This window comes from Microtus pennsylvanicus, chromosome 15, assembly GCF_037038515.1.
Source record: "Microtus pennsylvanicus isolate mMicPen1 chromosome 15, mMicPen1.hap1, whole genome shotgun sequence".
NCBI lineage: Eukaryota > Metazoa > Chordata > Mammalia > Rodentia > Cricetidae > Microtus > Microtus pennsylvanicus.
In genome coordinates, this window is record NC_134593.1 from 23,158,878 (window position 1) to 23,183,377 (window position 24,500).

The 24,500-nt window shown below is 46.0% G+C and overlaps 1 protein-coding gene across 6 annotated transcripts in view; it reads right to left on the reverse strand.

Annotated features, from left to right (window-relative positions):
* Positions 1-24,500, reverse strand: part of Blk (BLK proto-oncogene, Src family tyrosine kinase) — a 48,340-nt gene that overhangs the window by 11,126 nt on the left and 12,714 nt on the right. For 3 of the 6 annotated variants that reach the window (XM_075949186.1, XM_075949190.1, XM_075949189.1), the window contains exons 2-6: positions 6,028-6,136; positions 4,723-4,774; positions 3,678-3,771; positions 2,780-2,878; positions 1,531-1,634 (exon numbers count right to left, since the gene is read on the reverse strand). In XM_075949186.1, coding sequence (XP_075805301.1) covers positions 1,531-1,634; positions 2,780-2,878; positions 3,678-3,771; positions 4,723-4,774; positions 6,028-6,135 — 457 coding nt within the window. In that variant the 5' untranslated portion in view covers position 6,136. Of the gene's footprint in view, positions 1-1,530; positions 1,635-2,779; positions 2,879-3,677; positions 4,394-4,722; positions 4,776-6,027; positions 6,137-7,287; positions 8,267-18,328; positions 18,435-24,500 lie in introns of those variants that run through there. The other 3 variants (XM_075949187.1, XM_075949188.1, XM_075949191.1) reach the window with 3 other exon arrangements.

Genomic DNA, 24,500 nt, shown 5'->3' on the forward strand with positions numbered 1-24,500 from the left:
AAAGCTAATCAAAGAGTTAACCAGCAGAAGAATGGACTCTAGATAAGCCAATCACCTCTCAGGGAAGAGGCCAGTGGAGGAGCGAGGGGCTCTTCTACATCTAGAATGTTCTGCCTTCTGGCTGTGGTTACATGGGGGTTTATTCATTGCTCTGTATAATTTATAATCGCTCACAGTTTTGCATACATTGTACATGCTTCCTATTTTTATAATAAGAAGGACATTAAGGATCTGGGGCACAGGTCAGTTGATAGAGGGATTGACTAGTGTTTGAGTCCCAGAACCACAAAAACAAGTGAGGCCTTGTCTCCAAAACAAAACAAAAAGACATTAGGAGGAATGTCAATTGGATGGGTACATGCCTGTAATCCCAGCTCCCAGCAGAAGCAAGAGGAGAAATACAAGGTTAAGGTCAGCCTGTTCTACATAGAAATACTCTCTAAAAATAATAATAAATAAACAAGGAGAAGAATGTGGGAGAATATTATTTAGAAAATGGCAGACAGGAGGGAGGGAAGCAGAAGCAGTGGCCCGAGGCTGGTGGCAGCATCTGACTCAGCCACACACAGATCTGAATCTCTGAGTCTTGGGTGTTGGCTTCGATTTTTTTTTTTTTAGACCGGGTTTCTCTATGTAACAGTCCTGGCTGTCCTGGAACTCGTTTTGTAGACCAGACTAGCTTCACATTCACAGAGATCTACCAGCCTCTGCTTCCCAAGTGCTGGAATTAAAGGCCTGCACCACCATACCTGACAGCTTCTAATCCACCAGTCACTGCCCCATCTACTCTGAGACACAGGCCACCTGCCAACCTCCTAAGACCTGCCAGCCTTTGCCTGAGATGTTTTTTCTTTTTTCTTTTTTTAATTAATTAATTAATTTATTAAAGATTTCTGTCTCCTCCCCGCCACCGCCTCCCATTTCCCTCCCCCTCCCCCAATCAACTCCCCCTCTCTCATCACCCCGAAGAGCAGTCAGGGTTCCCTGCCCTGTGGGGAGTCCAAGGACCACCCACCTCCATCCAGGTCTAGTAAGGTGAGCATCCAAACAGCCTAGGCTCCCACAAAGCCAGTACGTGCAGTAGGACCAAAACCCACTGCCATTGTTCTTGAGTTCTCAGCAGTCCTCATCATCCGCTATGTTCAGCGAGTCCGGTTTTATCCCATGCTTATTCAGACCCAGGCCTGCTGGCCTTGCCTGAGATGTTTTTTAAAGATCCTCTGAGCTTCTTGAGTCTTTGATTTCAAAGTGTGTCAGGGACTGGGAGCTACGTGGTACTTCCTCATCACCCATCTGCCTCCCTTAGCTATGACCACGGCGGCACAGGGCTTTCCACTGCCCCACCATCCAAATCCCAGGGGTGTCAGTCTCGGGGGGCCAGGAAAACAGCAGGTGTGGACAGCCTCAAAGCCAGCCCCCAGGCAGGGACACCGGACAGAAGCCATCGGGGATCCCTCCCACTCCAGACGGAGGCCTCAGTAGGGGCTTCCCAGGATCATACAGAGCAAGATGGTGAGGCCCCAGACTTGCCTTTATTGCTCTCACTCTCTCTGATGAGGAAGGCGCCAGCCTTGTTCATTGGAGCCAGCAGCTGCCTCTCAGCATCCTTCCGGCTGATGGTCCTGAAGAACCATCTGGAAAACAGCAACAGTGGGTGTGCCTCAGAATTGGGGGTGCCCCCAAGTCTATCCTGAGATGCTCCTCACATCTCGTTAAGTTAGATGCCCCAAAGTCCCTCCAACCCCGTTCCATCCCATCTCCCAACAACTTCTAAGCTCATGCTTTCCCTGATGAAATGAGAACATGGGTTATGTGACCTCTATTGGTCCAGAAAGCCCCTGGCAAAATCACACCCGATCCACTACCCTCCCCCTGGCACCAGATGTTGTCATGAGGTTGCCATTGTCTTGCCATCCGAGTGAATAACGGTACTGCCAGGGGCTTTCTGGGCCTGGACTCTTCCCAAGTCCCCTCTCTTTAGCACGGGGACGTTGGCCCTTGTGGTCAGATATAGAATGCTCCTTATATGGTTCCCAGCGAGTGGTTCCATCTGGAAGGTTGTGGAACCTTTGAGATACGAGGTCTAACTGAAGGTCATGGGGGTGTCACTTGAGGCGACAAGTCAGCTCAGCTTTCCTGCCAGAGCTCTGGCTACTTCCTGGCCCACCGAGATGTGAGAGGTCCCCAGTTGTACATTCCTGCCACCATGAATTCTACTTTGTCTTTTCCATCAGGATGGACTGTACTCTCTTAAACAATGAACTAAAATACCCCCCCCATAAACTGTATTTTTTAAAATAAGGACAAAAGACATAACTAATACAACATGGTTCTGGAGAAAGACCCAGGGTTCACGGTGTGTGGGAAGGGAAGGAGGCAGTGTTGCCACCATGGCGTGGTGCGTGCCCATGTCTCTGTGCCATGTGAGGGAGTAGGTCAGTGGCCGAGGGGCACCTTCCCCGTGTACAGAAGCTGGTGAGGAGAACGCTGAAGAAGTCCTCTGGGGATGAGTGGTCAATAGAACCTTGCTGTGGATTCTGGAGGGAACCAGGCACTGGGGATAGTCTCACCCAGAGAAGCCAGGAAGCGAGTGTCCCTTCTTTCAGATGAGAAGACAGACAGACTCCCTGAGTATCCCCTCAGAGTGTTAGACAAGATCCAGAACCTCCAATTCACAACCCCTCATCAACAGCCTCTATCAGCTCTCCCTGGCCCTGCTATATTCAGAAAGGCTAGAGCAGCCCTGACACCTCTGACTCCAGGCAATTTATCCACCTACTTTTCTACCTCCAGGGTCTCCACCGGGGCTACAAAGTTGCTGGGCACATAGCCTTCTCTTCCGGTGATGAGCGATCTGGCCAGCCACCAGTCTCCAGTGCTAGTGGGAAGAGGGGAGAAAGAAATACGACGGAGGCTCACCGTAGATGTTTTGGGCAGCTCCCGGCACCCCACAACACGTCCTATTCTGATAGAAGACAGGATGGCAGAGGTGGACAGACAGTATGGTGATCAAGAGGTGCTGTGTGAGTGGCCCATCCACTGTGTGGAGCACGTGACAGACAGAAGGGGTCACGGTGCAGAGGAAGAAGGGAAGATTTGTCTGGACAGCCTCACTGGCCCAAGGACCCTGTCCTTTTCTAATCGGCCCCTGTCTTAACAGATGGGGCGTGTCCAAAACTTATGGGATGAGTTGGGACTGGTTAAAAAAACAAACCCAGGAAGGAGGGCTGTTGGCAAGAGAGGAACTGAAAACCTACGCAGGGTCAAAGGTCAGGGCACTCATGGGTTCAGCTCAAACCTACTGCAGAACTTCAGGAACAAATCAGACCTTGGGGCTCCATGGTGTAGGCTTAAAGGGTGGAGGAAGGGAGAGAGGAAGGGGGAAAACAAACAGACCCTGGAGGGTGTCCTGAGAAAGGGCACAGGAATTAAGCCGACATGGAGTTACTATGTGGAGTCCAGAGAGGTTTCTTGCTAGAGTTTAACAGCAGAACAGAAGGCTGGAAATAGAATCGACCTGGTCAGAAGGACGTGGCGGGAGGACAATGGCTCAAGCTTAAGAAAATGCCAGGAGACAGGGGAGGGGTGTGGCGATAGTGAAGACCCTCAAGGGATGCCCCAGGGATGTAGACAGTGGGGAATCCTGTGTTGACAGGGGCAGCACTCTAGACGTTTACCTCCTCAAGATCTGGAGCTTCTCTCCCTTCAGCACCTGCAGGTCCCTGTCATTCACGGCCGCATAGTCAAACAGGGCCACCACAAAATGCTCCTCTGAAAACGACAAGGAAAAGATGGCTACCACTGGGGTCCACAAGAGAGGCAGAGGTCTGGGGTACTGTGTGCTGCAAATCATCTTCCACCTCTGAAGATGATTAGTGACAGGGAACCGAAAACCTACGCAGGGTCAAAGGTCAGGGCACTCCTGGGTTCAGTTCAAACCTACTGCGGAACTTTAGAACTTGAGATGTTAAGACTCAAACTTGTACCAAAGACTGTCAGTATTTCCTTCCCCTGAGTCTCTATTCTAAAGATGGGGTACCCCCTGATAGAAAGTGGGGGATCACTTTTCTGTTGAGAAAGATGGCGTCCTTAGCCAGGTAAGGGACACCAGATGACAACACTGATTAGTTCTAGCGCTTTGTTTATAAAGATAAAAAGTTGATCTCTCCCAGGACAGGAGAGGTGTGTTACCACGGTGACATCTTCCCCTGTCCTGGAATACAGTGGTCTGTGTGCTGCATGCTCCATGTTCTCCATGAGTGAAGAGATGGCTGGTGTGGTGGCTGATGGGGATGCATGGAGGTTAGTTCTGAATGAGGCCTGATGAGACTCAGCCCAAAAGGAGGCTCATTCATTATGTGACCACCGTAGTCCAGTCAGAGCAGAGTGGAGTCTGGGATGAAGGAGGAAGGACACGTGGCTAGAAGGTTTTCAGGGGAGACAGGACACAGACAGAAAGAGGGAGGCAAGGAGTTGTCCTCCACATGGACCAGACCTCGTGCCGACAGCGAAGGAGTCTGCGAGGTTGTGTCTGTGAGCCAGGCCTCAACAGTGCCAGATCTGCTCCTGTAACTCTTTCCTTTGGGATCTTTTACAGCTTGCAGAGTGCTTTTTACACTCCCAGCTTTCCTTTCCCCTTTCCAGTCCTATGGAGCCCGCCCCAACTGCTCTGGTTCTAACACATGGTGTGTCCTGAGAGATGCTCTTGTGCCTCGTTCTTACCTTGATCCGGGTGCTGGTTAGGAGATGGAGGGCTGAGGTGGTTGAAGACAACCTTGGGCAGAAGTACACTGAGTTAGCGGGCAGTCTGCAGCAAAAGTAGACTGAATGACCAGTTGGCTAGATTACCTGTGGGGACCCGCTCTGAGGAAGGAGAGGTGCCACCATACGGGGATACTTAGATAAATTCTGTATACACTCCTTGGAGCACCCCTGTCCTCCCAGGCCATCTGCCATCCTTGCCTTGACCATATATGGAGATGCCACAGCTTCAAAGGGGAAAAAAACCCTGTCTCCTCCGTTAAAATTCTGGCTCCACCATTGAAGAAGTTGCAGACAGGTATTTACTGGCTAAGAAAAATATCTTAAAATTGCGTTTCACTAAAACTCAATCAATGTTCTCTGGTGTCTAACCCAATGGAAGACTTCCACACATCTGTGCCAGAACACAGCACAAGGGTATGCCTAGTGTATTATTAGTCTCATCATGGGCATAGCCCTTATGATCCATGGCAGAACAATGAAATAAGGAGCTATATCTACCATGTCCCAGTATGGTTAAATCTCACAAACACCATGCTGGATCCACAGACTCTTATCCCTTTGGAACCGAAGCCCAAAGAAGCTCTTCTTGAGTTACCCCAGTCACCACGGTTTATTACAGTAACAGAAATGTAGCTAAAGCAGCAACAATGAGACCGGCCTCAGCCTCCTGCTCCTGTGAGGTGGCCAGGATGGACTGTATCCTAGAACCATGAACTCGGGGGCAGGAGCTCAGGAGAGCCGCAAGTGCAACAGTAAGGAATCATCATCTTTCTCAAGTTAGTATGCATTATGCAGATTTAAAAAGTTAGGTTCTAGGCGTCTACTGATTAGTACGTCACGTCAGGGAAATAACTTGACCTAAGTTTGAATTTACCCATATTCTCATCCATCCATCCATCCATCCATCCATCCATCCATCCATCCATCCATCTATCCTTCATCATTCATTCATTCATTCACTCACACAATAAATGTCTCACTGTGTGCAGAGTCTTGTGTGACACTTGGACCCAGCTAGAAGAGAGGCCAGGGCTCATCTATAAAAGGGAACCAGCAGTCTCTGCTCAGGTCTCTGCTAGAATTTTGGTACTGCCTACAATAACAGTCAGGGAAGGACATGGTCCAGTCATGATTCCAATTGCCCCCAAACTAATAGGTTTGTGACCAAGCAGAAACTGAAATTAGTCATCTAGATGCCAGAGGGGCTGGTTCAGGAAGTACCTCGTACCGTAGACTCTCTTCTGGAAGGGACTGATCACTTACCAGAGGTGGCAAGGGTGGGGGAGCCTTGCTCTGGGCGGGAACCTTCACGGGGCTCCAGCCCTTGCCCTTCTCACCGCCGACCTGCCTCTTGCTGCTCAGCAGCCCCATCCTGTAGGAGAGTACGCGGCAATGAACGAGAACCCAAGCCCCTGGCTCCCTGCATCCAACCTTTCAACCCCTTCTGGTTAGAAATACCTGACTGCGCAGCTCTCCACAGCAGAGCATGGGAGAAGAGGCTGAGAGGACTAACTGGTACCCATCCTTTTCTCAGTGACCCAGAGAGGGAAAATATTCGTGTTTTGGACATAGACATCATCTGGCATCAGTGCCAGTTTCTCAGGGACAGTAACCTGGGCAGGGGAGTGATCTTGATTTGACAGGAGCCTGACCATGTCTGATGGCCTGGTTTTAGTCTTATTTTGCCAGAGGGCCTCTACGTCACTGGGGAGTCTCCCCTCCTCTCCCTGGGTGTTTGGGTCTTTCCCACATTCACTAAGATTCTTCGCCAAAGAATAAACTTGACCATGATCGTTCTTCCACACAAAATTTCCAGTGTTACCCGGTACCTATGGCCGGGCCGTCAGTGCCTGCTGTGCTAGCTGTCAGTTTGTCCACTGCGTAGGGCATCTCACCCTAAAACTCCAACTGCAGAGCACCCTACTCGACATGCTAAAAATAAAACCTCACCATTGACAGAGGAGCCCGTGTTCACTTAACCAGCAAAATTGACTATTTCAAGATTCTGACAGGAAGTCCAGTTCATGACCCACTACTTACATTCCATGAACAACTGATTTCCAGGGCTTTGGGGAATGCATAGGTTCTCAGTGAAGACCAGCTACAGACTAGTCACTCAGGAGGCTGTGTGACAACTTTCTCTGTGACTGGGCTTGGGCTAACTCTGCAATTTCAGGGTGGTTAGAGACAGGATGTGCAGAAGTCCACCAGGGCACTCTGGTGTTTCAGGAGACTTGGAGCTTCATCCAGTAGACAATGGCCTCCCTTCCCAGAAAAGATGGGAGGAGGATGTGGGCCTGTCTGTGTGTGTGTGTGTGTGTGTGTGTGTGTGTGTACTTTGTGGGTTACCAAAAAGAGGGCAGGAGACTTTCGTTGCTTAGAAACATACTTGACCCCCATGCAGACTCTCACAAGGGCCGGGAGGTCCCTGTTTACCCTAAGGAGGTGCTCAAAGTCCGAAACCAAACGGGATGTGGTGAAGGCAACAGTTAAAGCCAGAGAGCAGAAACCCTTTAGCCACACCTGCTGTGTGCGTCGTGGTTGAACAGCAATCGACACCTCCAGTTTTGATGTCTGTGATTGCATCAGCAGACTGGCTTCAATAGTTCTTGTGCATGAAACAGGAGAGCCAGGGAGGCTTTGAGGTGGCCTGGAAGGTGGCGGAGCAGCATCTCTGATGCTGTGGCAGTTCACACAGGAAACAGGTGGACAGGCGACCCTACCAGGACAGTTCAAGTTCCGATCTCTGTTTTCTCCCTGCGAGGGTTGCCACCTGCTCACAGAGCTTCCAAGGCCACTTCTTTCTCCCCATTGTTCCAACAACAGTGGTCAGGGGTTGGGTGGCCAGAGCTCAGAACAGCCCACCCACCGGCTTTCTGAACATGGGCAAACCATTTCACTTCTCGGAGTCTGTCTCCCTGTCGATGGGAAGGTTTGAGTCCATTCCTAGTACCACAGACAAAGCCCTCTGAAGAAGGCATCCTCGAAATGCGGCTGAGAAAATTGAATAATTGCTCTGTCATCTAGGATGGGATCCAAGAGCTCTCTTTCTGCAGAATTAAACCAAAGTACGACATTCTCAATTCCATCTTGTCCGTTTGGCTTGTCTCTGCAATCCCTTTCCAGCTGGTCACGAATGTATTTTAATTATGTTTTCCTGCGACAGTTGGCTATGTCTATTTGTGTAAAATAAGGGGAAAGGGCACCGAAATATCTAAACATTGTGTGAACACTGCTGCCTGGGCAAGAGCAGTTGTCCCAGCACCTCTGGGCTGTTGCTAAGCAGCCGCAGCTCCAGGGCAGCTGCGACTGCTCGGTCTCTCCCTGATGTGCTCCCGTCTAGGTTCAGTGCACAGAAGAGGTTTGGGCAAGTTGATGCACAAAGAACAGATATGTAGGTTTAAAATAAAAGGTCAACAACGTATATGTAATTAATGTGCATTGCCCAGCGTCCTCCACCCCACCCCGCAAGATGAAGACAAGGAAGAAGCAAGGAATAAACAGGACACCAAATAAACATTTTGCGATATATATATATATATATATATATATATATATATATATATATATATATATGATTAACACAGATGTTAGCCTGTTTTCTGATGCAGATGAGCTAGTGAGTGGCCTGTGGGAGTCACGATTCTTCCTCCCCCCCCCCGCCCACCAGGGCTTTGTAATTTCCAAGGTAGTCCTGAGATGTATTGGGATTGTCTGTCTTTTCTTTGGAGGCCAAGGCTTGATATAAAAAACCAGAAAGTTTGGGAGTGGGTTGAAAGATGGTGGCCAGTGGCGCCCCCTTGAAGCCAGCAAAGCATTGAGCCTTTTATAGACCTATACTGGCATCACCAATCCAGAAACCCAGGCTCGTTCTTCTAGAAACAGGAGACTCCCGGTTGAAACAGATATCATAAATGAAGTCATTGTTAGGGTATACAGTTTCAGGTCTGTCTGACTCTGATTCATACTTTCGAGTGGCAGGGGCTGTCTGGTATTTGGTGCAGCGATCATAACACTCCACCCACAGGGCACTGATTTGGGGGTCAGACAGCGTAGTAAGCAAAAGTACAGAGTGCAACTGTTTGCCCTTCAGTAAGTGGCTTAGGATCTGAGTGTGTTAATTGGAGTAGTGACTATCTCTATCCCCAGGGTGCCGTTATAAGGCCTGAATTAGCATTACTTATTGTTAGTACATCTTAGAACAGTGTCCAGCTCACCTAAATGTCTAATAGGCACCGCACTGTTATGCCAGATACACGAACAACCAGTGGTTACAGTTCCTTCAATGACCACGAGAGGCAAATGTTCCTAGTCCCTCTCCACAGATGGCAGTTAGGGACAGCAGCAACTGTCTGCCATTGCGCAGTCAGGGGATAGCAAGCTTTGCTTTCAACAGTTACAACTCATTATTGTTCCCTCCACACCCAAACTGGAAGCAGCCCCTGCCATGGCTCTCAGGAATCTACAACCTTTCATTCATTTTGTCTCAAACATTCCACACCTGCAAACAGTGAACTGCATCTCACACAGCAGAAGGCATCAAGCTCACCCAATGCGCAGCCAATAATCACCTCCTGCTGGCTTCTTCCTGGGTTTGCTCTTGAGAGTCCAACACAGTCCTACACAACTTGAGATGATTACTATTCTCCTGCCCCCACTTTGACTAGTTCCATGTCCTTGATTTTTACAATACAAGCCCTATAGGATGTTCTGTATTTTGGGCTTTGCTTCCTCGTTATGGTTCATAGCAAACCTCTCTCTCTCCTTATACATGGAGCAAAAGCCACAGGCTCCATTTGATTCAGATGCATCTTTCCCTGGTAGGGATGCTCCCTATGGGTGATGTATGCTGTAGGAGGGACACAATGTAGCCATGCTAAGATCATCAAAGTTCAGGTGCTCTGTCTCCATCCACTATGTTCTTGCCAACATTTCAGCTGACTTTTTGTTAATAGTTACAAAAGTTAATACTCTAATTTTATCATAGGTTTCACATTTGTTAGTTGGGAGTTGAGAGAAGAAATGGCCAGAAAATGGGAACCCCGGAAAGACTGCCAATCACAATCCTACCACAGGCAGGCATTTTCCCGAGGGCATTTGAGGCAGAAAATGTGTTGAGAAAATGAGGATTTTTCCATTAGCTGGATTATAGAGCGTGTATCAGAGTCATTTAAGGGAGTGCAGTTCAAGCCATGTGCAATGGTTTTAACGACTGATAATTTGGGGCTGGAGAGATCACTTAGCAGTTAGGAGCACTGGCTGCACCTTCCAGAAGAGTCCGCTTTGATTCCCTGTACTTAAATGACAGCTCACAACAGCCTGTAACTTTAGTCCCAGGAGACCTGACATCCTTACCTATAGTGTACAGACATACATGCAGGCAGGACATAGACAAACAAACAAATATATATATATTTAAATATTTATTTTATTTATTTATTAGGTATACAATATTCTGTCTGTGTGTATGCCTGCAGGCCGGAAGAGGGCACCAGAACTCTTTACAGATGGTTGTGAGCCACCATGTGGTTGCCGGGAATTGAACTCAGGACCTTTAGAAGAGCAGGCAATGCTCTTAACCACTGAGCCATCTCTCCAGCCCCACAAATATATTTTTAAGATAGATGAACACTTCTGATAGTCCCATCAAGGGATTAACCATGTGTACTGGTTAATTTTATGTCAACTTGAGACTAGTCAAAATCATCTAAAAGGAGGGAACCTAAATTGAGAAAATGCCTCCATAAGATCAGGCTGTAGGCAAGCTGTAGGGCATTTTCTTAATTGGGACGGTCCTGGGTTCTATAAGGAAGCAGGCTGATCAAGCCACGGAGAGCAAACCAGTAAGCAGCACTCCTCCATGGTCTCTGAATCAGGTTCCTGCCATTTGAGTTCCTGTCCTGACCTTCTTGGATGATAATCGGAATTTGTTCTTTCCTCTCCCACTTTCCTTCAGTCCCGGTGTTCCATCACAGCAATAGGAACCCTAACTAAGATGCCTTGACTGATCCTACTTAGCTCCCAAGTAGTTTACTCTCCCAACGTGAGCAATGGGTTTGATAACAACATGTGGTTTTGTACCATCTGGCTGGGCGAACGAGGACCCCTGGGCATGTGTGATTCAGTGTGAAGGCAGAGCTGTCAGCGATGACTGAGGCACACTGTGAGGAGGAGGTTCTCCTGGTGCTGTTTCAATTCTGTAAAAACCCAGATCATTTCTGCTGTGGAAATACTCCCACCCCCACTGTGGTAAATCTGTGAGAGAAGATTTTCTGATGATAAACGGTTTGAGGGTTCCGAGCAGAGCTTCAGGAGGGAAGGTGACCGTCTCGTGAGGCTGCTCGGAATACGGCATGCCGATGATGCATTGAAACCTGTGTCTCTCTGAAGCCTTGGAGAAGCCCAACACACATTGCGTGATTATACGCACAAATGAAACTCCTTTATGTGGATCAAAATTATTCTCGGAGGGAAATCACATGCAAATTTGTATTTTTAAAAATCCCCCACTAATGATCTTGGAAACACACTAGTGATCTGCTCTCGCATCAACATAGCTACCCTCATATCTTGCATTGATGGCACAAGGGTTGTAATCTACTCTTTGGTGTTTATTTTTTTGTAACTTTAAACAATTCAATGAAATGTTAAATCTCAAGCTCATTACTTCTTAATGGAACCCATTCTTTGTATGGCAAAGGATTCTGAAACATGGTTTTCTGCAGTGAGCAACTGGTCGGAGCCCCATGCCAACATTTCTGCCTCAAAGATGGGGTTGGGCTCCAGGATCTGTATTTTAAGGTCAGTGATTGACTGATGATACTTCACATAAATGCTGTTAGTTGCCTTTGCTTCCGGAGCATGCGTTGCAATAGGGACCAGTAGTTCCGCAGTCCTTTCTTTGAGTTTACCGTAAGCAACACTAATTATCCTCTTGTCTATAAGTGAACTGCCTCTTTTCTGTCCTCCATACAAATATTTCTTAGGTGACCCTAGCCGGGTAGTGGTGGCACACGCCTTTAATCCCAGCACTTGGGAGGCAGAGGCAGGCAGATCTTTGTGAGTTCAAGGCCAACCTAGTCTACAAGAGCTAGTTCCAGGACAGGCTCCAAAGCTACAGAGAAACCCTGTCTCGAAAAACCAAAACAAACAAACAAAAACAAACAAGCAAAAAATTTCTTATGTGGCCCTATGTTTCCTGCATAGTTTTTTTTTATTTTGGTTTTTTTGGGGGAAGGAAGAGTTTAAGTTTACAGTTCTAAGCGGCAGTCCATTTTTGTGGGAAAATCATGACAAAAAGAACTTCACAGCTCATCACATCACATTAGGGTCAAGTAGAGGGAAAGCAAAGACAAGTGTGTTTACCTATACTCAGTCCCTTCTCTATCTTACACAACTCTTGATCCCTGACAAGGAATGGTGCTGCCCAGAGTGGGCTGGGTCTGTGCACATCAACTGACATCAGTCATCAATCTAATTCGGCTTAGACGTGCCTATGGGCTATCCTGATCTAAACAGTTACTCATTGAGGATCTCTTCCCAGACAGCTCAAGACTGTGACAAGTTGAGGATTAAAAGCAGTCATCAAGAACGTATAGACCGGGCTGGAGAGATGGCTCAGTGGTTAAGAGTGCTGGCTCCTCTTCCAGAGGTCCTGAGTTCAATTCCCAGCAACCACATGGTGGCTCACAACCATCTGTAATGAGATCTTTCACCCTCTTCTGGCATGCAGGCATACATGGGGGCAGAATGTTGTATACATAATAAATAAATAAATCGTTTAAAAAAAAAAGAACGTATAGACCAAGTCACCCAGCTGTAGAGGAAGCAAGATGTGACTGCCTCACTGAAAAAGGTACCAAGCCACCTAGACACTGAGGAAGCCAGACACAGAGCAAGCAAGATGTGACTGCTTCACCGAAAAAGATAAGTGTACATCCTATCTCTCCACAAAGAGACTTCTCTTTGCAACAGAGAACATTATAGAAACTAAAACACGGAAAACATGATTGTGGTGGTGTTACCACACAGATGTGAAGTCTGGAGATTGAACTGTGCGAGCAAGAGATAAATTCCTGTACATAAAGAGTTCACATTAGTTACTCCGACATACCATCTCATTCTCGGAGGAATTCTAATATTCTTATAATCAGACTGGTTTTCTCTAACACCTACAAGTTGCAGGAACATTCTGATCTTACAGCCAAGGAAGTGGTCTCCCGTGCCAATGCGTTCAAGGCAGAGAAGATTTCAAAACAGTTTTCTATTGTCTCTGTTGTGTGGTTATTAGAGATCAGTCACTGGTTTGCACATCTGCAATGAGAAAGATCAGGCAGGGCAGAAGGAAATACAAATGTCCAGTTTGAGGGGAGAAAGAGCGCAAGAAGTGTAACGTTGGAGACTTGCTTGGTGCTGAAAGAGATAAAGAAGAATGGAGTAAAGAGAGGGGTCCCCTCAGGGCAAGACCCCAGCCAGCCAATCCTGTAATTTGTGAGAAGAAAAGGCCTTAAGGAATGACTTGTCCCTAAAGAGCAACAACAAATCACAGCTTTTGCCAATACAATTCAAGAAGGGTCTAGGTTTCAGGTTTTATCCTAAGCAGGCAGCAGAACTTGGCAACTTTGGTCATGTGATTCTGGTGTTATAGTCATGAAGGAAACATGAGTAAAGACATTGTGGAATCATCCTCTGTGCTTACAGATAGCTGTTGAGGACAGGCATATATCTGGGCATATGACAGCAGGGAGGCCTAGAGCGAGCATTGCGTGAAGCTGTGGAGGTGAAGCCTGCATTTCATTGGTGGCCCTAAGAGGATGGAGATGCGAGAGCTGTGGAAACCCTGCCAAGGAAAGCTGCTAACAGGGAGTGGAAGCAGCCGAAGAGAAGGAAGTCTGCTGCAGTCAACAAAATTGAGAGGACTGAGAGAGCTAAGAGCCCTTTGATATCAGACATGGAGATGCAGAGTTTGGAGTTTGCCCTGCTGGGTTTTGGTCTTGCTTTGGTCCAGCATGTCCTCCCAACACCCTCTTTTCTCCCTTTAGAAATGGAAATATGTTTTCTGTAACACTGTATGGTGAAACAGGCAATTTGATGCTTACGTTTATATTAGGTTACAGTTAAGAGACTGACTTGAGTCTCAGAAGAGATTTGGGGCTTTGAAGTAGTGTTGAGACTCTGAAAAACTATGGGGACTTGTGAAGTTTGACAAAGTGAATTCTGCTTTATGACATCGCTACAAGCCTATGGAGGGCCAGAGAATGGACTGTGGTGGGTGGAATAAACCCCCATAGGCTCATGTATTTGAGTGCTTGGTCTCCAGTTGCTAGAACTTTTGGAAGGGATTAGGAGGTGGGGCCTTTCGGAGGATGTATGTCACTGGAGGTGGCTTGGAGGTCTCTAAAGCCCACAGAACATGGACAAACCTCTCTCCGGGGGCAGGAAAGGAAGAAAAAATGGATGAGACTCTTTCTGATGGAGTGTGCAGATAGAATTGGAAATAGACACAAAAGGCTGAGGAGGATGGAGCCCATGTGAAGCCTGGAGGACAGGGAGTGACTGGTCAGTTCTTCCTAGCGCCCCTCCCCCACACTCAGGAGCCCTTTGTGACAGAGAGACAGGAGCTCTGTGATGCGGACCTGGGCCCAGTTACCAACTCCCAGAAAGAACTCTCAGCATTCAGTTGCCTGAGAGCAACAGTGCGATTCAGATGGAGACTTTTCTCTCTCTTCTGGAAAGCGTTGATCCTTTATGGCTGACCCCCAGCTCCACCACTTGGGCAATGGACATGATCTTTGCCTTTGCGTGTGGGCTGGGGCTCTTCCACCTATTATTACCCCTCCTCCCTTTTGACTCACCCTCACCTCCACCAGCAAAAAGCACCACCACCAAAAAGGTGGTGAAGAGGGAGCCCAGCAAAGTCAGGAAGAGAATCAGGACGGTGAAGGCTTACCGAGGCCGCAGGAAGAAACCCAAGGAGGACAAGGAACTGGTTTTACTTCTGCACAGCATGCTGGAGAGGCTTGTCAGCACCATCAGCTTTTGCCAGCTCTTAGGTCAAGATGTCTCAGGTGAAGCATTCACACCAGATGCTGCCAAAGCCCACCTGCCACCTGGGCAGCCCACAGAGGAGTCTGTGGCCACCAGTTCATCCCTAGAGACTTCCTCTGCTCCTCGCAATGGACACCTGTTGATCAAAGATTCTAAACCATTGTGGCCTGTCCTGCTGAATTCCTCACCGATTGAATCACAGTCATCTGTGAGTGCATCTTGGCCACCAGAGAACTTGACACCTGGAAGACGCCATTCACCACCACAACAACGGGCAACTTCCTACCCATCTCATCCTCTGGATCCTGTGGCTTGTCCTCCACCCATGCCAGATCCCAGCATGGCAGCTCCTCAGTTTGCTGGAAAATATTGGCGACCTCACAGAGCACACCTCGACCATGGTTTGCCTTCTCCCCATCCTATGCCTTAACCTGTGATTTCTTTCTCGGCCCATTTATCATCTGTGTAAAGGAGGGCTACAGATTGTTTTTTTGTAGTTAATCTTGTATCCTGCTATATTACTGAAAGTGTTTATGAGTTGTAGAAGTTCCTTGGTAAAATTTTTGGGGTTGCTTATATAAACTATTATATCATCAACAAATAATGATAATTTGACTTCTTTTCCAATTTGTATCCCCTTGATCTCCCTTTCATGTCTTATTGCTCTAGCTAGGACCTCAAGAACTATATTGAATAGATATGGAGAGAGTAGACAACCTTATCTTGTTCCTGATTTCAGTGGGATTGCTGTGAGTTTCTCTCCATTTATTTGATGTTGGCTGTTGGCTTGATGTATATTGCCTTTATTATGTTTAGTATCCCTTGTATCCCTGCTCTCTCCAAGACCTTTGTCATGAAAGGATGTTGTATTTTGTTGAAAGCTTTTTCAGCATCTAATGAGATGATCATGTGGTTTTATTTTTCAGTTTGTTTATATGGTAGATTACATTGACAGATTTCATATGTTGAACTATCCCTGCATCTCTGGGATGAAGCTGAACTTGTTCATGGTGGATGATGGTTCTGATGTGTTCTTGGATTTGATTTGCCAGCATTTTATTATTTTTGCATCAATGTTCACGAGTGAGATTGGTCTGTAATTCTCTTTCTTAGTAGTGTCTTTATGTGGTTTGGGTATCAGGGTAATTGTAGCCTCATAAAAAGAGTTTGACAATGTTCTGTCCATTTCTATTGTGTGGAACAATTTGAAGAGTATTGGTATTAGTTCTTTGAAAATCTTGTAGAATTCTAAGCTGAAACCATGTGGTTCTGGACTTTTTTTTGGTTGGGAGACTTTTGATGACTGTTTCTATTTCTTTAGCAGTTATAGGTCTATTTAATTTGCTTATCTTGTCACGATTTAATTTTGGTAAGTGATATTTATCCAGAAAGTTGTCCATTTCCTTTATGTTTTCCAATTTTGTGGAGTACAGGTTTTCAGAATATGACCTGATGATTCTCTGGATTTTCTCCATGTCTGTTGTTATGTCCCCCTTTTCATTTCTGATTTCGTTAATTTGGATATTCTCTCTATGCATTTGGGTAAAGGTTTGTCTATTTTAGTGATTTTTCTTGAAGAACCAACTCTTTGTCTCATTGATTCTTTGTATTGTTTCCTTTGTTTCTATTTTGTTGATTTCAGCTCTCAATTTGATTATTTCCTGCCGTCTAGTTCTCTTGGGTGAGCTTGCTTCTTTTTGTTCTAAAGTTTTCTAATGTTCTGTTAATTCATTAGTGTGGGATTTTTTTCCAGCTTCTTTATGTAGGCATTTAGTGCTATGAACTTTCCTTTTAACACTGCTTTCATTGTGTCCCATAAATTTAGGTATGTTGCGTGGTCATTTTCATTGAATTTTAGGAAGTCTTTAATTTCCTCCTTTATCTCTTTCTTGACCCATTGATGATTCAGATGAGCATTGTTTAATTTCCATGTGTTTGTGAGTTTTCTGGAATTAGTGTTGTTAATGAATTCTAGTTTTAAGCCATGGTGATCCAATAAGATATGTGGGATTATTTTATTATTTTTTTGTATCTGTTGAGGTTGGTTTTGTTACAGAGTATGTGGTCAATTTTTGAGGAGGTTCCATGAGGTGCTGAGTATTCTTTTATGTTTGGATGGAATATTCTACAGATGTCTGTTAAGTACATTTGAGCTGTAACATCTGTTAGTTCCTTTATTTCTCTGTTAATTTTCTGTCTGACTGACCTTTCCAGTGGTGAGAGTGGAGTGTTGAATTCTCCCACTATTGGTGTGTAGGATTTAATGTATGATTTAAGCTTTAGAAGTGTTTACATATGACTGTGCCCTTATATCCGGGATATAGATGTTCAGTATTGAAATTTCCTATTGATGGATTTTTCCTGTAACTAATATGAAATGTCCATCTTTGTCTCTTTTGATTGATTTTAGTTTGAAGTCTATTTTGTTAGATATTAGGATAGCTACACCAGCTTGTTTCTTAGGTCCATTTGATTGGAAAATTTTTTCCCAACCCTTTATTCTGAGCTGATGTCTGTCTTTGAGGTTGAGGTGTGTTTCTTGTATGCAGCAGAAGGATGGATTCTGTTTTTGTATCCAATCTGTTAGTCTGTGTCTTTTTATTAGGTGAGTTGAGTCCATTTATGTTAAGAGATATTAATGACCAGTGATTGCTAGCTCCTGTTAATTTAGTTTTTATTGTTCATTTATCAGCATTTAAATGTGCTATTTTAAACCATCAAACCAATCCCTGAGTATAAATGATCAATTATGAAAATGGAGGAACTGGGGAAGGGAGAGCTTGGGTGATTTGAGGCAAGAAAAAAAGGCAGCAGGGCAGAGAGGCCTTCCATGCCTTTCCGAATAGCTACCACTGAGGTGCTGGAATCCACGCCAGTTTGTTAATTCTGTGTGTGTTCATGTGTGTGAGTACGGAGGCCAGAGGGTTTACCCTACTGCCATTCCTCAGGAGTTATCCACTTTGGGTGGCTTGGGGTCCTCCCAATAGGGGAGGCTGATGGGCCAGAGAACCCCAGGGACCCACCAGTCTGTCTTCCCACAGAAGAGTAAAAGCATCTGTAGCTGTACCCAGCTGATTTACATGGTTCTAGTAATCGAACTTACGCCCTCACACTCGTACAACACTTTATGGACTAAGTAGTCTCCCCAGCTCCTTGAACTCACTATGGTTCTAATTGTAGCCACAGCAGGGTTAAAAACCTATCTATCATGATTTGCTTCTGAGAGGGAGCCCTAAGGGGTGGCTGGGAGCACCTTTTTAGGTTTCCAGCTGACATGTTTGGGCTATCTGAAATTTAAAAAATAAAAAAGAAAGAAAAAGTATCCATGCGTAGTGTATACAACACAACACGCAGCTCAGTAGTGAATGCACGGGGTAAAACTAGCAAGGAAGAGAGACATGGGTGAGAAAGGTTAATAATCCAGAATATATTCCTGTTAAGCAGAGGAACTTTCCAGGTGGTGTTTATTACACAGTCGAGGTATGTGAAAGGAACGGAGAGGGCAATCTGTACATACCTGAGGATGTAAAAGAAAATACATAGAAATCCATGGAGTCAAATCAAACTGCCAGCGTTGGAAGGCTTCGGGCCTCTACCAGGGCTGTTAAACGCTGCCTAAACACCTTTCGCAGAGAGAAGCAAAACAAAGCAAAACAGGCAATCACTCAGTTTTAAAAAACAGAGTGCGTGTCCTGGACCCCATCTGAGAAAGGCAGAGGGACAGGAGGGAGGTGACACCCTGCCCCTGGCCAGTCCCATCCACTCTTGCGGAATGAGACCTATTACGAATCAAATCAATGTCCCTTTTCTTTTACACAGTGATCTGTTTTTACCACAGGGAATTCAGAAAATAGCATGGAAGATAAAAATTACCCCCAACGCCATCACTCAGAGACAGCCACCGTGAACACTCTGGTATGTAATTTTCCAAGACCATTTTATTTTTAAAAAGCAAAAATGGGATCATTATCTACATCCTGTTTTGCGACCCGCGTTTGAAAGCCCTCAGCACAGTTGTGTGTCCCTGCTGCTATCTGCTTCGTTCCCTTCATTGCTCAACCGTCTGGCAAGCCTCTCAGTAGAGCTTCAGGCTTTCCGTCCCTTCTCTTACACACCAGATGACCTCCAATGCCTTTTGCACCCCAGACGCGCGTGAAAACGTCCTGGATCAAGGTCAGACTCTAACTAAACCCTTGCACTTATCTTTCTCAAGGTTAAATTGCCTGGGTGGAATTCCAAAGGCACAGGCATTGAGTGTCCTCTCGCGAGTCGCCAGCTGGCCCCTAACCACAGTGGAGGGGCTTGTATCCCCCTGCAGGAACGCTTCTCGCCCTGTGTACTCCCCAAGTTTGTTTATTAAAAAGTATTCATTGCCTTTTTATTTCACTTTTTTGTTAAGCTCGCAACGTATGTAGAAAAACCCAAGCGGCAGACTGTGGCTGTGGTTCTGCTGGTAGCTTCTCCAAGTGTGTGTAAATCCCTGAGTCCCATCGCCAACACTACACAAAGCCAGTGGCTCAGGCTGATGACACTGCCAGTTGGGAGGTGAAGTCAGGACAATCAGAAGTCCAAAGTCATCCTCCTACATTAAGAGTTCAAGGCCAGCCGGGCGGTGGTTGCACACGCCTTTAATCCTAGCACTCGGGAGGCAGAGGCAGGCGGATCTCTGTGAGTTCAAGACCAGCCTGGTCTACAAGAGCTAGTTCCAGGACAGGCTCCAAAACCACAGGGAAACCCTGTCTCGAAAAACAAAACAAAACAAAAAGAGTTCAAGGCCAACCAGAGCTACGTGAGACCTAGTCTCAAAAGTCAAAACCAAAACCAAAAAAAAAAAAAAAACCCTAAAACTGAGATCACAGTAAATAAAAATAGCTACAGCAATGGAAAACCATTATAAATAGTTACCATTAACATTACCAGGGCTGTTATATATACGCGTATACTTAAAATATCCAGACTGCTTATCCTGTTTAATAAGTTGATCATTTTCATGAGTATTATTCTGTGAATTATATTCATAAGTAAACATAATTTGTATTTATTAAGTGATTAAAAGTTAGGTAATTAAATAAAATATAATTTATAAGTAAGTAAATATAATTTGACAGATTATTAACTGCCATTCTACGTATTTACCGTTAATTTATATAACCACTCTTGACCAAATGAGTTCTTTTCAACTTTTACTATTTATAAATAAATCTGTTCAAACAAACTTGTAAAATATGTATTTAGTTGTTTGTGCATTTAGAAGAATTGCAATTACATTGTGTGTGTGTCTGTGTGTGTGCGCGCGCACGCGCTTGCTCACATATATGTCACACACACTGTGGTCTGTGTGCGGAGGTCAGAGGACAGTTTGTAGGAGTTGATTCTCTCCTTTCACCAGGCGGGTCCCAGGGATCAAACCCAGATGGTCATGCTTAGCGGCAAGCTGCTTTGCCCTTTGCCCTCTCATCTGCCCCTGGGAATTTTTAAAGCTGTAACACTAAAAGTGGGATTCAGTGTCAAAATCAGGCACATTTTCTTTTTTTAGGCTGCAGATCTGTGATTGTAAGATGGATTTACACTCTCAGCATTGAAGAAAAAGTTAGTTTTTACTTCCTTGTCAACAGGGAAAAGGGTGGGGGGAGCCAACCTTGCCTACCTGCTAAATGAAAAGTGAGACATAGACAATTTTAACTTACATCTATTAAAATCTATTGTGTTTATTAACCACAGCTTCTAATGCTACTGTTTGGTTTCCTCACAATATGTTAGAGAATTTTATATAAGACATATGTTTAATACATACATCATTGTGTCGTATGCCGTAGACGTTTTCTTAATTTAGCTTTTGAAGTTTTCCTTTGTGGTACACTACACACAGGGGTCATTATTGTATCTGCTCAGTTCATTCATCTGTCTTATGCAGAAATGTGTAACTGTTGAGACTTGCTCACTATTTATAGTAAATATAAAAGATTTACATTTCATTTGTTGTTGTTGTGTGTGCTCAGGCTGTGTGTGTAGAAGCAGGTGTTCGGAGATCTGAGGACAGCTCTGTGGAGCTGGGTCTCTCCCTTTACCATGTGGGTCCTGAACTCAGGTTGCTGTGTGTGCACTGTAAGCCCCTGTACCTGCTGGACCGTCTCACAGGCTGATGACGCTGCTACAGAGGTGAGCCTTCTCCCCACAGCCTCCAAAAGCCAAGTGGGCTTTCTATCACTATTCCAGCAGAAACTTTACAAGATGTTTCTAAAACTCGGTGGGATGAGAAATATGCTCAAGAAGAGAAAAAAAATGTCAACAAAGGAAAAGAATAGAAACGGCAAAGAGGCCTCAGTAAAAGCTGCAGTGGCTGTGAGATGGCAAAAAAGAGTACATACACACACGCACGCACACACGCACACACACACATGCATGCACGCATACACACATGCGCACACACGCACGCATGCACACACGCACACACACGCACGCATGCACACACGCACACACACGCACGCACACACACACATGTACGCACACACATGCATGCACGCATACACACACGCATGCACACCACACACATACACGCACACACACACGCATGCACACGCACGCATACACACACGCACACACACACATATGCACGCACATGCACGCACGCGCATGCACGCATGCATACACGCACGTCACAAACACCACGCACCGCACATACGGAAGCACACTAGACACCAGACAGACACCGAGGATGACCAGAAAGAAAGCCACTCCATGGTGCGGTGACATCTGATTTTTTTTTTCCAACAAAATGTGAAACTGTCCCCTCCCCTCACAACTGTGCTGCCCTAATATCAGCTCTGCGTTGACGAAAGACTGAGCAAAGGAAGACTTTAAAACTGTAAGAGGGGAGGAGAGGAAACTAAATGAAGATGGTTGCTGAATTGGAAAGTCAAGAAACATATAATAAAAGTTTTAAATACCCCATCTTTCTCATGGCCGAAATCCCATCACACATTCTCAAGTCTGTTCCCGGAGGCCTCATGCTCCCTGCACAGAACCACATGGAAACTACCCCTGCGCAGGACCCACGTAACTCCTTCTCGCCAGGACTTTATTCCTTCTTACTTATTTTTCAAAAATAATTCAGGTATAATTTTGAGAAGAATTTCTGCAATTATATTAGCATTACATTTATGATCACGCACTACTTTTGAAGCAGTGGCAAAGTTTGCACATTAATACGAAGTTTGTACACACGGCATGCACACACATTACAGCATGTGTGGAGATCAAGGACGATCTGTGGGTGTCCACTCTCTCCTCCCACCGAGTGGGGCCCAGGGGTTGAGCTCTGGTGGTCAGGCTTGACCGCAAGCCCCTTTACGCAGTGAGCCGTCTCCCTGGCCCAACCTTTCTCTGGGTCACAAGAACCTTGTGCGGGGTGTCTCCAATTCCCGTCTGTGTCTTTCACAGACTCTCAGGACAGTCAGGGCACAAATTAGTGGGTTTCTCTTTTCATTGTGGGGTGGATCCTGGTGTGTGTGTTCAAGTGTGCTCACGCACACACATGCATGCACATGCGCATGCTTACATAGACACTAGTAATAAATAAAAAGAAATATTCCCTTCTAAATCATTAGGGTGAGTTTGTATAGAACCTCTCCCTGTCTCTCAGGTTGATACAGGCCTTTACTAAGTAGAACACATTGGCTTCAAACTCACAATCCTGCCTCAACTTTTCAAGTGCTGGAATTACAGACAGGCATGACTCTCATACACCTGACTTGACAGTTGATTCCTTAGTACGCAACTCAAAATTCCACATGAAACAATATGCACTTATTACAAAGAAGAATGCTAACCCAGGAAATTATTGCAGAAAAGCATCCCCATGGTTTTACTATCCAGAGGCAGCCTCTTGATTATTTGAATTTTACTTAGTCTTCTTTGGGGAAATGAGCATGTTTTTAAATGGAGTACGGATTAAATGGAGTCTGTGGAAGGAGAGGTTCTGGCTCACATCCTGACATTATGGCTTGCAAGGTTTGTTTGCCAGTGTCCTTATCTCTCCAGTCTCCTTCACCGCCTGGTGAAGTGGAGGTGACAATGATCAGCGGCTCCCAGCGGCTCCCAGAAGACACCTAGTGGAGCTGAGTCTGCACAGCCGCAGCTGGAGCACTGACTGACACTTCGCCTGTGAGATTTTGCTTTTTTATCACTCAATATTTTGTCATCCGCTTCTTTCTTATCCTGCAGACTTGAACACACTTTTACAACTCTCCTTACTGCGCATGTGTATGTGTGTCTGAGTGTTTGCATGAGTGAGCTTACCTTCGTCTAACATGCATGGGATTGGCTATTGCATCTCCCTACACTTTAGGGTTGCTAGGTTCTCAGAGGAAAACCAGTTTGGACCCATTTCTGGAAACTGGTCTAGGACCAAGTTGCTTGCTAGAAAGGCTATGACGGTACCAGCTTTCTCTTGTGATGGCAGCATGATCTCTACCACCCAGGACAACCCCAGAGATGGTTTGATTTTGCCCCTGGAGGATCCCATCATCTGGCTACAAATGCTTTCCAGAGCCAGAATGCAGACAAGCATGGGAGGCCACAGAAAGTTCATGTTGGAAATGACATGGGAGGAGAGCCAAGAGAAGACAGTGGTAAACAAACAAATCACTGACCAGGAGTTCCCAGCAGAGGCGAGTGTTATGAAGAAAGTCTATCAACCATACCGGAGGGGCTGGACTGTTTAGCTAAAACCTCTTCCAGGGTCGGGCGAAAGTCATCACGCTTGGGTCTGAATGGCAAGAAAGCATTGCTGGGCGGCAGGGGTGTGAGGACAAGAGGCAGAGCCTAAATGTGGGCTCAGCATCATCCAGGAGCAAAAGGTAACGCCCTGGAATGCAATGATGCAGGGACAGCAGAGGAAACAGGTATAAGCCTAGGAGGAGCTGGGATTTCATTGCTAATACCAGACTGACCCACGGCATGCTTTTAAGAGCCAACATACCTTTTACAAAGATCACGGCAGCTGCTGCGTGGAGAAGAGATTGGGAATGAGAGCTGAAGGCAGGGGCCCTAGGCAGGAGGAGAAGCCAGAGGCTGTGGCTGGGACACGGGTGTTAGCAGGAGCTATGGGGGCACGGATGGAAGCAATGAGATGCCACTGACATCTACAATGTGTGATGACCTGTGTCGGCAGGGCGGGCTATCTGCAGCCGGAAGAGTCACCTCAACCCTTCTGAAGTAGATTAGGATTTGTGTTCAGAATCAGAGTCCTGGCTCTGGCAAGCATCCGAAACCCCAACCGCATTATATAAAGTCACTAAGGCAAATGTCCCTCTAGGCAGCCTGAGCTCATACGCAAGCCATGTCTGAAGGGCAATTGAGCCAACATCTGGTGCCTGTAGGAGCCTGAGCTTAAGAATCTGTGCCTGGGGCTGGAGAGATGGCTCAGGGGTTAAGAGCACTGGCTGCTCTTCCAGAGGACCTGGGTTCAATTCCCAGCACTCACAACTGTCTATAACTCCAGTTCCAGGGAATCCAACACCCTCACACAGACACACATGTAGGCAAATACCAATGCACATAAAATAAATCTTTAAAAAACATGTGTGTGTATATGTACACACACACACACACACATATATATGTGTGTGTGTGTGTGTGCCTTGTGGATAAAGGTGGCTAGTGCCCATAGACCGAAGGCTGGGCACTGA